The 13,685-nt window shown below is 37.3% G+C and overlaps 3 protein-coding genes across 3 annotated transcripts; 1 reads left to right on the top strand and 2 right to left on the bottom strand.

Annotated features, from left to right (window-relative positions):
- Positions 1 to 1,556: 1,556 nt before the first annotated feature.
- LOC121766378 (60S ribosomal protein L34) lies at positions 1,557 to 3,212 on the top strand. Its single transcript, XM_042162671.1, has 4 exons — positions 1,557 to 1,757; positions 1,872 to 1,951; positions 2,649 to 2,758; positions 2,899 to 3,212. The coding sequence occupies exons 1-4, from the start codon at positions 1,679 to 1,681 to the stop codon at positions 2,990 to 2,992; spliced, it is 363 nt and encodes a 120-aa protein (XP_042018605.1). The 5' UTR covers positions 1,557 to 1,678; the 3' UTR covers positions 2,993 to 3,212.
- A 3,376-nt stretch (positions 3,213 to 6,588) lies between these two features.
- Positions 6,589 to 7,623, bottom strand: LOC121766669 (leucine-rich repeat extensin-like protein 3). The gene has a single exon (XM_042162940.1). It carries the CDS (start codon positions 7,621 to 7,623, stop codon positions 6,589 to 6,591), a length of 1,035 nt encoding a protein of 344 aa, XP_042018874.1.
- Positions 7,624 to 8,357: 734 nt separating this feature from the next.
- LOC121766668 (protein FEZ-like) lies at positions 8,358 to 9,531 on the bottom strand. Its single transcript, XM_042162939.1, has 3 exons — positions 9,345 to 9,531; positions 8,951 to 9,243; positions 8,358 to 8,864 (listed from the first exon to the last, which is right to left on the bottom strand). The coding sequence occupies exons 1-3, from the start codon at positions 9,529 to 9,531 to the stop codon at positions 8,358 to 8,360; spliced, it is 987 nt and encodes a 328-aa protein (XP_042018873.1).
- Between the last annotated feature and the right edge of the window lie 4,154 nt (positions 9,532 to 13,685).

Here is a 13,685-nt window from a genome sequence, read left to right as displayed (position 1 = left end):
CCAGCGACATGTCTGTCAAGGATGTGAAGCTCCTGTCTCACCATCAGTTCATCGACACTGCACAGGGGTTCGGGGAATTCAAATATTGGGAGGTCTATCTTGTGGTACAGACTTCGGCCAAGTTCACTGTGGGTGTTGAATCTGGCTGGCCGAAGCGACGAAGATCAGCGCCTCCAGGGAGTACAGTAGCAGTGCTGGTTCCCACGAATTCCCCCTTGTCGAGGCAGAGTTCCCGACACCCACATCGTCGGGCCGCCGCCGTCGCCTGGTTGGGCAAAAGTCCGCTGCGCGGATGGGGAGGGGAAGAACCAGCGGATCCGGCGAGGCCGAATCTGCAGCACCCACCCAAAACAATCCCGAGAACCCCTCATTCGCCCGCATCGCGGCACATGAAACCTTGTTACGTGCAATGGTTGAATGGCGCCAATCAACCGACCGCCATTACAAGCGGTCGTTTAAGGATATCATCAACAGTATGCAGCGCGATTTGGGGTTCGGAGACATGTCGGAGAGTGACGACGAGGGGGGTGGCGGCGGCGGGGACTACGAGGGGACTGGCGGCGGGGAATCGGAGGAGTGAGAATGCGGTTTTTTTAACAATGTAATTTTTTTAATAATTATGTATTTTTTTAATTAAGTATGTTTTTTTAAATAAAGTGGTTTCATTTTCCCCGTATTTGTGTCGAAATTTTAGTTCCATAAATTGTTTAATTTGTGAATTTTTATTGTTGGAAGTCCGTCGGGATGTCCTTGAGGATGTCTGCCACTGTGCAGTGGGATGTCTGTATGACGTGACATCCGTAGTGGGATGTCCGTATGACGTGGCATGAGGTGTTTTTGGGATGTCCGCCGGGACGTCCGCACCACTGCTAATGCTCTAAACGTGCATGAAACGAGAGGGATGTTCACATAATAAGCTTATATAAGGTATGTAGCATATCATTCCTCCAATATGAAATTGTCACTAAATAAATTTATGTGCCGAGATTAACTAGGCAACATAATTAGATCTAAGTATAATAACGGACATACTACTATTAAACAAAATATAAAAGCACTTATAATGTTGCAATTTATTGGGTCTAACCAGTCATGAATAAGGAAATGTCTATGTAGGAGAATGGGAGGTTGCAGACCTAAGGATTGGTCACCTGTGTGGACTGCAGCGCGGTTCAGCAGCGCAAAAAAAATTAAGTTTTCTCAAGTTTAGTTTGTGTTCAAATTTAGGGGCTAATTTAAATACTTCGTCTCATTCAAGATGACTCATTTTCTTTTTTTAGTTCGTTCCATCTAAGATGATCAATTACAAAATATAGCAACCATTTTATATATACTTTATTCATTCCCTCTTCCTTTATTCTTTCCATCTAACACATAGAATAAAACTGCATAAAATTCCGTGTCATTCAAGAAATTAGTCATTTTCCTTGGGACGAAGAAGTAATGTATATCTAATTAATCATATAGTATTAAGTTATTAATCTTTATGTTTTTGAAGAGTAATTAGTGGGCCAGAAGAATTTGGGCTCATATGTAAAAACCGAAGCAGCAATCAGATGCTTCAAATGAAAAAAAAAAATCAGATGCTTCAATCTAGGGTTTGAAGATCAACATCTTATATTCCTCACTCTACTTTTTCTCTTTCCCCTGCAGCTACGAATACTAATTCACGCCAAAAATGGTGCAAAGACTAACCTACAGGAAGCGCCACAGCTATGCCACTAAATCCAACCAGCATCGCGTCGTCAAGACTCCCGGTGCGCTCTAACTTCGGCTTGATTCAATGAATGCGTGAATTGATTCATCGCTTGTGTTTTTTATCGATTCGTTTTGTTTTATGATTGATAGAGTGTTTTGTGTGTGAATTTTAGGGGGGAAGCTAGTGTACCAAACCACGAAGAAGAGGGCAAGCGGCCCTAAGTGCCCTGTCACTGGAAAGAGAATCCAAGGGGTATGTGAAATGTGATGATTTTTGTTTCTGTATTATGCTGAAAACACTGATTACTCTTTGATTTTGCTCCGATTTTGCAACCACGGGTCACGGCTTATGATGGATGGATATATTTTCTCATATCTTGTTAAATTGATAAGAATGAAGCACATAGCGTTCGGTTAAGAAGACGTTCTGAGAATAATCCTGATAATTTGTGTTGTACTCAACCGGATTTTGTTTTTACTTATTTTGGTTCTATGCGTTGAAATTTTTTTGGCTTTCCCCTTCTTTAAAAATTCGAATAGTTTGGTTGGATTTGTGTATAAATTGAAAAATAGTCATTTTGAGGTATCATATATAAAATCCAAGTGAGTGGCTGTGGCTGTGGCTGTGGCTGTGGCTGTGGCTGTGGCTGTATATTACATCTCCCATTCGTTGTTCTTCATTGCTTGAGATAAAGGAAATGTAAACTGAGTTGTATGCTCTTTTAACTAAGAAGATTAAAGTTGAAAGCTTATTTCCAACAAAATATTGGATGTCACTTACAATTGGTTGTGCTTCTAACAAAAATTAGGTTATGTTTAGTTAAAGCACTGTTTACATACAATACACCAGAATTAAATCGTTGAGCCAGATCATGTTGGGAAACATTCATTTTGTGATATTGGTTGGCATTCTGATTAATTTGCCCCACTCTTTGCCGTTTATCCATCAGATTCCTCACTTGAGACCTGCCGAGTACAAGAGGTCTAGACTATCCAGAAACAGGAGGACTGTGAACCGTGCTTATGGTGGAGTGTTGTCTGGTGGTGCTGTGAGAGAAAGGTGTGTGTGATGTTTCCTTTTGCATTGATTAACTGTCTTGCTCACTAGTTCAGTATTTTAGTTCCTGCATTTTATTACAACCATTCAGCTCTGTGTGCCATTCGTTTAGGCTCACATCTGTTTCTCCTTTGATCTTGTAGGATCATTAGAGCTTTCTTGGTGGAAGAACAAAAGATTGTTAAAAAGGTATTGAAGATACAGAAGACAAAGGAAAAGGCTGCTGGCAAGAGTTAAGTGTGAGTCATGTGCTGAGATAGTTTTGGACATGACTCATGAGTAGCCTAGAGGAATCATGAAACTATACTGGGAGTTTTAAGCTTGATCTGTATTTTTCATTGGGTTCTTTTGAATATCACTTCTACCAACTCATTTTGGATTTCCTTTGTCATTTCAAAGTGTCTAGTTAATCTGTCATTCGTGGCTGTTTATGTTAATAGAGTATAATTTTCTCAAATTATTTGTTTTGTGAAATCTAACTTATTACGTCATTCATCTATTGAGGAGATTTAAATATCATAGTAGGATGTTTGAATCACACCAGTTACATGTCTTAAGTTGGGGACAATTTTATTTGGAAAAAAGACGAGAGTCAGAAACACGATTTAGGACTAACTCTTAAATAAATTACTCGATTCCTTGTTATCTATAAATCGACATGTAACTATGCGAGTACTAGTCGAATTCATTGGTATTTCCAATTGTGAGATGTCATGTTGCTAATGTACCTTTCTGTAAAGTCGAAAGTCCTTGTTGTCGTTTCCCAACCAACCATGGCTTGAAGAATTTATCACAAGCCGCCAAGTATTCGTTATGGGAATGAATAAATCTCTAGACATACGGAATCAATGACAAAATACACACAGACACACTCCTTTCACCAATTGTCAGAATAATAATCCTCCATACCAAATAGGCATGTCTATTGGCCAAGACGCTCACGTGCGATGCCCGCATGCATGGTGAGTCGTCGCATGCCTTAATATGCGACGCACTCGGAGCCAGGGTCGACCAATGCAGTACCTTTGTGCATGCATGAAGGGACATGCACAATGCCTTGAGTTGGTGATGCTTTAAGAGCATCTCCAAGGGAAATGGTAAATGAATAAGTAGAGAGAAATAACTACCATATCTTCATAAAATTTCATGCTCCAATGGAAAAAGTATTTGAAGAGGTATTATACTTTCTTTTATCTTGAGAGGGTATATTCAGTGGCGGATACAGACTTTTTGGATTGGGGTGCGAATTTTATGTAAAATACTCCCTCCGTCCCATAATAGATGTCACACTTGAATGATGATACAGAATTTTAGGAGATGTTATTTTATGTGTTAAGTGGATAGAGAAAATATCATATTTATATTAATGTGAGAGAGAACTTTTTTCAAAAAAAAGAAATATGACACTTTTGTGAGACAAATTAAAAGAGAAAGTATGACATCTATTATGAATGGATGGAGTATAGCATATTAAAAATAAAATAATATTTAAAATAACATCTTACAATAATATTCAATTTTAAAGTCATTTTACAGCATAATTAAACTTAGAGTTGGTATCACATAAAAAACAGTTATATAATCATAGAACAAAAGAATAAAAAGTGCAACTAATTGAATTTTGAATTCATACTAAAGAATTAAAATGTTAATTATAAATAAAATAAAATGCAACTATCAACATCTAAAATAAAAAATAGGAAAAACAAAGTCATGCACATACATTAAAAATGTAAATGAGATATAAAAAATAATATAGCACTACCTGAGACTTACAAAACCAAACTAAAATCTGCAAACATAAAACTAAGTACTTGAACAAAACATAAAAAAGCTAAACTACTTAAAACAAAAGGGCTGAACAGGCAATATGCCGGGAGTCGAACTCGAGGAAATTCCATGCGGAAGTGCTTTAGCAACCACCAAAACACTTAACGTTTTAGTAATTGCAGTAAATATTAAGCTAACAACACATTTTGGTACAGTTGTACCCCTTTTCTTAGCTGTATACGTCACTAGGTATATTTACCTCTTCTTGGTACAAAAGGTAAAAAGTAAGTTTTTTTTTTTTTTAATTTTACCTTCTTTCCTTGAAGTCCATTACTTAAAAAGGTATAATTACTTTTTATGGGGAAGGTAAATGAGAAATATACCTTCTTAATTTACCTTTTCCCCTTTGGAGATGCTCTAAGATGAAGATTGAGTTCCATTTGTAATAGTTAGTTTTTCTTTTGCTTCTTTCTTTCTTTTCTCTCTCCGTCCCCAAAGAGTATGAACTATTTCCTTTTTCGTTCGTCCCTAAAAAAGTATGAACTTTCTAATTTTAAAAAATTCAAACAACATACTACCCCTACACATCATTTTATTTACAACTTATACCATTACCATTAACACTTATACCATTACAATAATGTGGACCCCACTCTCCACTAACATTATTTCCACTATCCTTTCTCTCTCTTACTTTTTCCCTTATTTATTAAAACCCGTGCGAAACCCAAAGTTCATACTATTTGGGGACGGAGGGAGTATTATTTATTTATTAATTATTATTATTATTGATATTTATTGTTATTTATCTTTAATCGGTGACTTTGTTTTATTTTTTCTTCACTGGGTGCATGCATGTACTTTTTCATTTTAAAAGTTTTCTTTCATGATAGACATAACTTATTATTCTTTAATATTTTAACATATCTTGTGTGAGCATGCGAGCTCCATTCTTGTTTAGTCACGCCGACATTAATTTTTTTTATTGTTTTATCTATTTAATAAATTCATAAAAATTAAAGTCCTATTTGTCAATTTTCTCTATAAATTATATATCAAGATATCAGAACCGAATCAACTAGATAAAAGATGATTACCAATACAAGTACTATTGGTAATATAGATAGCATAACAATTCTCTCTGTATGCATAATTGTTCATGGGCGACGGGAGATGCTTCTTCCCTAGATGCATTGCATCCTCCTCTCTTTGAGATTGTGAAATGCATGGTTAGATTTTTCTGAAAAACTGTTAAGGGTGTATCCCTTAACAAGCACCGGCGGCGAGTTTCGCTCGGCGGTGGAGATAAATTTCCGGCTACCAATAGGCTCGGCGGACGATGGCGGAGTTTCTGTGCGCGGGAGTCGCTCCCGTCGGGCAGATAACTCGGCGGCTGATAGAATACTCCGGCGTCCAATTAGGATCGGCGGAGGGAATCCAAAGTTAGGATTGGAAAATACGCGTTATCTTTGGTGGAGAAAATATTTCATTAATTAATTGAATAAAATGATAACAATCTCTCATATTTATAATACTCTAATACTACTACCCTAACTTATTGAACAAGAAACAAATATCTAAACAAATATGGAAAAGATACGGCAAATCAAAATATAACTAAATAATTGGGAGATAGGATCGTATCAACTCCCCTACGGTTGAAATCCACCTTGTCCTAAAGGTAGGAACCATAAAACCACGAAGAGAGTTGAAAGTAGAAGCTTTGGCGCGGTATCTCCTCTTGGATCAAATGCCCACCGAATAGTTGTGCGTCTCCCTTCATCATTTCCATAAAAAATCATCAAGGTAGGATCAAAACAATCGTCAAAATTCAGCACTAAAATGTGAAGCTTGTCAACACGTCCATGAATTCCCAAACACGCCGTGTAATTTCGTGGTGGGATCATTCGTGCATCGATGACAAGCAATGTCGGTCGATGAATCATTCTTGCAACATCACTATCATGCAAATCTCCATTTTCACCCAAACAATTCTTAATAACATCTTGGGATGTCACTCGAGCAACGACAACCTTCTTCACTTCCTCAATGGAATCAACCTCCTATTTGTCATCTAACAGTGATTCGTCCTCACCCATGATATAGGGGCTGCACGGCGAAGAGATCACGATGGGTGGGGGCGGTTCATTTAACAATCCACCCTCTTTTCCACCATCGTCGTCGGGGTTGCAAGGCGGGGCTGGTTGGGGAAGATTCGAAGATAGCACAGCAGCTGCAGCGGGCGGTGGCGCTACTGAATGGCAGTGGCTCGGCATGCTCGAGCGTTGTGGTGATTGGAAATCCGACTTGCGATTGGTATACTCGATGGTGCGTTGTCGCAGTGGAACCGATGAGACGTTGAGGGGTAAACCCAACGGCACAAAAGAAACCATGGTATTTCTCGATGGAGGATATGCCATCTTTCGGATCGGTGCAGAAATATTTGGCTGATCAAGATCGGGCTCGGGCTGCGGTGATGATCGAAATTTGCTAACCCGACGATTTGTGGCACCGACCCAAGTTTCCATCCTGTCAAATGCTTCCAATAAGCGGTCTAACTTTGTGTTAATCGGGCCCTCCGCTTTGGTGGCTGGACGAGGGTGATATTTAGGCTGCCACGGGCGATATCGGGCGTAGGAGTTTCGCAGCTCGATGTATGAATCCGGCAGAGACGATGGTGGATAACAGTTATCGGTTTGTTGTCGGAGCGGATCCCAGCAACTAGGCGGACACCGCGCCAGTAGATCATAATCTGAGTATCCTTGGAATGCACGGTGGGGCGGTGGTTCCCAACAAGAAGGCTTCCTTGACTGTGGTAGGTCATAAGGTTGGAAACTCGGTAGTGGTCGTGTACCGGGAGGATCCCAACAGGTGGGGCGGCGTGTCTGGATAGAACCCATTTGGTGAGGATGCGGCGGACCGTAGGGTTCATGCCTGTACTTGGGTGGTGGCTGATCATAGGGCGGAATACCCGGTGGATCGCGGCTGCCCAGAGGGTCCCAGCAAGTTGCATGTCGTGGTCGGACCGGCTGGTAAGGATGTAACTGCCGCGTGGCCTGACGAGGGTCGTATTGACGACGGTGATATTCGTATGACATGTTGACGGACTGAGGCGTGGTTGTGGTAGATGATGATCTTCTGACTTCGACGCGGCACGCGGGAATCCTTCCCGTCTAGAGCTCCGCGGACAGGCGGGACTCGACAACCAAAATAGTTGCTGTGCGCGGAATGTTTTTCGTCGGGCAGCGGTGTAGCTTCGGTTAGAGTGGTGGGAGGGTGAGACCACGATGAAAGCACCAGTTGTTAAGGGTGTTTCCCTTAACAAGCACCGGCAGCAAGTTTCGCTCGGCGGTGGAGATAAATTTCTGGCGACCAATAGGCTCGGTGGATGATGGTGGAGTTTCTGTGCGCGGGAGTCGCTCCCGTCGGGCAGATAACTCGGCGGCTGATAGAATACTCCGTCGTTCAATTAGGATCGGCGGAGGGAATCCAAAGTTAGGATTGGAAAACACACGTTATCTTTGGTGGAGAAAATATTTCATTAATTGATTGAATAAAATGATAACAATATCTCATATTTATAATACTCTAATACTACTACCCTAACTTATTGAACAAGAAACAAATATCTAAACAAATATGAAAAAGATACGGAAAATCAAAATCAAAGAAATATAACTAAATAATTGGGAGATAGGATCGTATCAAAAACCCAATAAATATTTCTATTATCGTAAAGGGGAAAAACAATTTTCTCACCAAAATCAAAGAAATAAAAAGAAGAGAAGAGATACAACTTTGGAATTAGACCTATATGAAAATCTAATACTAATCAAGTGTAGCAATTGTTAGTAGAATAAGCCGTGGACAATTCACTTGGACAAGGAGATGAATCCCACACCAAATTCGAGCTCAATGCAAAACCATAACTCGGATACCTAACCATCATCCCCCACTCTTCAACCCCCTCTCCCACATTCACACTTCCACCGTTTTCTTGTACCATCTCCGCTGCTGCCGCCCCATCTCCGAGGACGGAAGTCGACATGTCAAGGAACAACGAGGAAGCATCATTGATGGAGATCTTTGGAGCTTGTTCTTGATGACTTGCTTCGTCAAAGATCGCATTTTGATTGATCCCATTTGACGGCCATTGATGATTTAGGTGAGAGAAACTCGACGGCTGCCAATCGGTGGAGAAGCTCATGCTCAAAGAAGAAGATGGATTCATCGTAGTGTTGTCGGAATATGTTGAAATCCAAGATTGGTGAGAGTGAGTGAGAGCCCTTTGGGCACTCGTGGTTGCTTTCTTGAAAATCCTACATATTGCCCATGCTTCCTACCAAAAAAAAGTCAATAAAGTCAAAATCTGATATAAGTGATGCTGAGATTTGAACATGCGACCTTTAATATTCCTACACTTACATGTGCAGGGATATTTTTGTCCAAATATTTCTTTGGCGCGGCCAAGGGCAGCCGGAATTCATGCATCATCCAATCAGTCTTCGTTCCTCTCGCAGCTCTCCCTCTATAGAAAACAAGCGACTTTTTCAAGCCTATGCACTTGGAGCCACCGTCTGATGAGTAGATCGGCCGGTCGGTACCGGTGGCCTTCCAGAACCCGGCCGCAGTGACGCGGTTCGGCCGGGCGCTGTTCCGGTACTTCCTGTCCCTAGGGCAATAGAAGTACCACTCCTTCTCCCCAGTAGTGGCCATCTCTGGTCAAACGTTGACCAACAAATAAATAAATAACCTAAATTTTTAATCATAAATTGAAAATATGCATCCGATTAAATAAAATTAAAAGTTGATTTCTTACTTGGAAGATCCCATGGGTCATATTTGTAGATATCAAGCTGCTTGATGAGTTCAATGGAGAGTGGCTTGTGTTGAACTTTTCTCCTTAGATAAAACCCTACTAATTCTTCATCGGTGGGGTGAAATCTGAAGCCAGGCAGCGTCACTTCTGCATTGTTATCATTTTCAATATTCCACTCTTGCTCCATTGGTTACTTGTTCTAAAAAAATCGGGCGCTAAAGAAAACCCTAAAATTTCTCAAGTTTGGTAGGAAAAAAAATCGAAACCCTAGATATGAAGGCACTGCGGAGAAGGAGGAGGATGATCAGCCGCCTTTCGTGGTAGCTATGAAGAAGGGCATGAGAGAGATTAAGAAAGAGAGCTACTAAGAAAACCCTAAGTGAAGAAAAATATATATGTGGAGTAGGCTTTGACTAAATTTCCACTTCCTTGATTAGGACTCATGAACTTAACCTTGTTTGGAGTAGTTTATGTCCAAATTGAGGAATCTGAGGAGTGTAAAATATTAAGGTTTTTAGATAGATATTGAGGTTTGATTGATATATATGTATGGATGTATGTTTATGTATGTATCTTTCGTGTGAAGACAAAGCAAGCTTCTGAGTGCATGGTTTCCATATGGGGTTGTGTTTGAAATCTTTGCATAGAAATTAGGAAAACAACCACCAATGCAGAAAACTCAAAATTATATTCAGCTGTCAAATTCCCATGAGATTATGATACTGTTTTTTAGTATAGTCTTGGTCAGATTTTTTAATTTTTATTTGTTGTTTTGAATTTAAATTTGTATTTGGAGTCAGTGTCTCAGGATCCTATATTGACACTTCTAATTCCATTCCCCACAGTTTCTATTCCACTGACTTGTCAGATTTTGAGATATTTCAATAATTTGTGATCTAATCATCTAAGGTAGGTTTACTTATCCTTAATTGGTAAATATTATAGAATCTCAAAAATATCGTCTAAATAGTTTGGTTAAACAAATTAAGTTGACTCCTACTTAAACTGACTTGATATTTACCAATTAATTATGTGGCTTTTTGTCAAGTTGAGAAGGTAATTGGACACATATACTTACTTCCCAAGCATCTTTACTTTGGATTTATTGTCAACTCTAAAAGATTAATAAGCTTGAGACATTAACATATACTAATGCAAAAAGTCTACGACTCTCTACCCATGAAGTAGATTATTCGTTAATAAAATCAGGAGTGTGTCTTAATTTAAAACTCTCGACTCAATAAATGATTAAAACATGAACATAAGTATACCGTCTTAATTTAGAATTTTATAGTAAACATAATTTACGAATGGTATCCAATCTTAATGACTGACCTCTTAGTTATAATGTGTAATAAATATTGATAAAATAAAAAAATCAAAGATAATAAAATGAAAAGTGTAATTACAGACTACTATAGTGGCACACGTTGATATGGGCATCCGTGGACACAAAGCAATAGCTTAAGGGGTTAAGCCTCTATCAACTTTATTTATTTTTACATACTTTTGTAAATCTTTAAATATATCCAAATTTAATGTAAATTGTTGCAATAGTCCATATCAATGATCTAACTTATTTGATATGATACTATTTTTGAAAATATAGCTTCCACCAATATATGCTGGGATAAAAAAGGTTAGTGTTTGAATTAACCACCTCCTTTAGTAATTTCTTAAAAACTTAACTATAAAATTTTCAAACCGCAAACAACATTTACTACTGTAGTAGTGTAGTGTTTAAATGTATTCAACAAGTGAATGACTAAATCTGTGGCCCTCGTTTATTTGGCCTTGACATGCTGGTGAAAATATTTAATGATATACGCGTTGATTTAGAGCTAAATGGAGGGCAGCAGAAGTCAATAATCTCGAATATTGTGGGGATTATGGAAATCAAGGGCATGGATTTCCTCAAATTTTCTTGCTTCTTGAAAAGTCATTCGTAAACTTTAATTACAAGTTAAACCCCTCGTAAAACCTTATTGCAAATGTACTAGTAATAAATTGGATTTATCGTACAATGTCTTCAATGTGGACGGCATGCAAATTAAATAGTGACTTAGATTTTCACTGAGTCAAATGCCATATAAACTCGGGCTTTGCAAAACCATGCCCAACTCCACAAACCTAATCCTCGTTTCTAGCTCATTGTTGTCGCTTGTTTTGACCTATAATTTTTTATTATTTATTTTTTTAGAACCTACTGTTTTTGCTTACCAAACGTGCGATCTCTAAATATGTGTTAATTGTAATAATAAGTACTCTTTCCCCCAAAATATTAGTATATGGAGTAGTACATATATATCTTTTGTTTTGTAGCATGCAAAATTCAAAGTGGATTATTCATCATAGTTAATCTACCATTTTTACATAATTGTTTTTGTAATAATATACAAAAAATTCAATTGATAATGCAACTTATTGAGTGTCATAAACAAATCACTTTTCATCTCTATTTTCCATGTCATTAATCATATACAAGTGGAAATGCCACGTGTAAAATTTATCTGCCAACTAGACTTTTAGACTTTATAAATCAGTAAATAAATTTATGCGCCTTTAATTGTCACTTACAAGAAATGTAGAAATGACCATTCACGGTTAAGGCAGAGAGGTAGGTCTAACACTTGTGACAAATCACAAATCATAAAATTAATATGCTTATTTAATATTGGGCCGAGCCCATTCAGCATCGTGGCCCAGTACAATACATTTTGCTATTAAAAATGATAGATACGGAGGGAGTACTTTTATAATTGCAGTGGCCCTATTGCTGCCTCCCACCAACTCACAATGTACAATATAATTGTTGTGTGGGAATATTTAAGACAACTATAAATATTTTGTAATAATAACATTTATTTTCTTGGATAATAGATTTTTTGGTCCATGTACCCTAAATTTGGGCCATAATTGATGTGACAATAATATCTTGTAAATCATGAAATATAGTGAAGAGGCGATCTAATTAATAGACATAGTGCTTAAATGGCCAATAGTGTGTTAATAATTAATAAACAAAATTAATTTAGCTAAATAGTACTTTTAGATGCATAGCATAATGTATCTTATAGTGTAAACCCAAAAATAGGTATTTATTTGTCAAAAATCCAAAATGGGAGTGGGTTTGGGTTTTGATACCATTGAAACTATTTTCTTATTTATTTTAGGTTTTGAGTACCATTGGAGATGGTTTTAGGACACCATTTTAAAGCTACAATTTCAAGAAGTAAAATCGGTTGATATATAGTTGGCCTTTCAACTATAGAGATTATCGATATTTTTGTTTATATTCATAACTTTTGTTGTCACCTTATAAACATATGTACATATTCATCTTTTATCTAACCAAATGAGAATATTCTTTTATTCGAGGCAGCAATAGCGAGATATAAATTAAGATCTTTAATTTTATTTTTCGTTTATTTGTGTTCATGAAAAGTGGATGTACAGTAGCACATAAATTATAAATAGCAAAATATTGATTTCTATACTTGTAATCATGCTAAGATGATGAGGCGGGGCTCTGAATTTTATTTGTCGGTAGGAAAGTTATACTCTATCTCATCTTCTTAATTACGAATTTAAATAATTCTTAAGATTGGGAATAATAATGATAAAAGTATAATTTGCGACATTCAATATGATACGTGATTTATTGTATAAAAGATGAACAAAGAGTTCGTAGTTGTATGGACAATAAGTGATAATAAATCTTAACTTTTTTTTCGTGAAGGAATCTAAAAGCTCAACTATAAGTACAAATTTATGAAGATGCAGCCGAAAGTTTAAGTATGTGATACTTACATTTTAAAAATATCTGTATAAACTATCATTCATTTAAAATAAAATGTCATCGACGAAAATCATTATCCGGGATATATTTTCAATACTATTTTCAGTAGTCTAAGATAGATCACGATAATTTTAAAACTCTGCATAGAATATAGGACTTATTTGATACTATTAATCATTATTTTTATCATTTGATAGGAAATAAAAACTCGAAATTTTTAAAATCAACTTTTGGTTATTAAATGAAACAATATATACCCCACTTTTTTATCCTACACTGCAAAATAGTGTGTGACACTGACGATACTCATACTAGTCCACATTCTCATGTCGACCATTTATTATCCACATAAATATATGTTCAATTTAATAAATAAATAGCAAGTGGTAAATAAAATCAATAACACTAAAGATCTTTTGTTTCGATATTACATACTCAATTTCCATATTGATTGTGAGAATATTAGTTGTTTTTTAGCCGAGTTCTCCCATTTGGTCTGTATCAATTGGTGCTTTCATTGAGAGCTCAAACGGCTCGGAGTG

Source organism: Salvia splendens, chromosome 15 (assembly GCF_004379255.2).
Source record: "Salvia splendens isolate huo1 chromosome 15, SspV2, whole genome shotgun sequence".
In the NCBI taxonomy this organism is placed as follows: domain Eukaryota; kingdom Viridiplantae; phylum Streptophyta; class Magnoliopsida; order Lamiales; family Lamiaceae; genus Salvia; species Salvia splendens.
Note: the sequence above shows the minus strand (reverse complement) of the source record. Positions and strands in the feature narration are given on the sequence as shown.

Excerpts from the sequence above, each read along its gene's own strand:
- LOC121766378 (XM_042162671.1), top strand. The coding sequence starts at position 1,679 with ATGGTGCAAAGACTAACCTACAGGAAGCGCCACAGCTATGCCACTAAA. Across the intron at positions 1,952-2,648 it reads CTGGAAAGAGAATCCAAGGG|ATTCCTCACTTGAGACCTGC; the intron begins GTATGTGAAATG and ends TTTATCCATCAG. Across the intron at positions 2,759-2,898 it reads GGTGGTGCTGTGAGAGAAAG|GATCATTAGAGCTTTCTTGG; the intron begins GTGTGTGTGATG and ends TTGATCTTGTAG.
- LOC121766669 (XM_042162940.1), bottom strand. The coding sequence starts at position 7,623 with ATGTCATACGAATATCACCGTCGTCAATACGACCCTCGTCAGGCCACG.
- LOC121766668 (XM_042162939.1), bottom strand. The coding sequence starts at position 9,531 with ATGGAGCAAGAGTGGAATATTGAAAATGATAACAATGCAGAAGTGACG. Across the intron at positions 9,244-9,344 it reads TGACCCATGGGATCTTCCAA|AGATGGCCACTACTGGGGAG; the intron begins GTAAGAAATCAA and ends ACGTTTGACCAG. Across the intron at positions 8,865-8,950 it reads ACAAAAATATCCCTGCACAT|GAAGCATGGGCAATATGTAG; the intron begins GTAAGTGTAGGA and ends TTTTTTTGGTAG.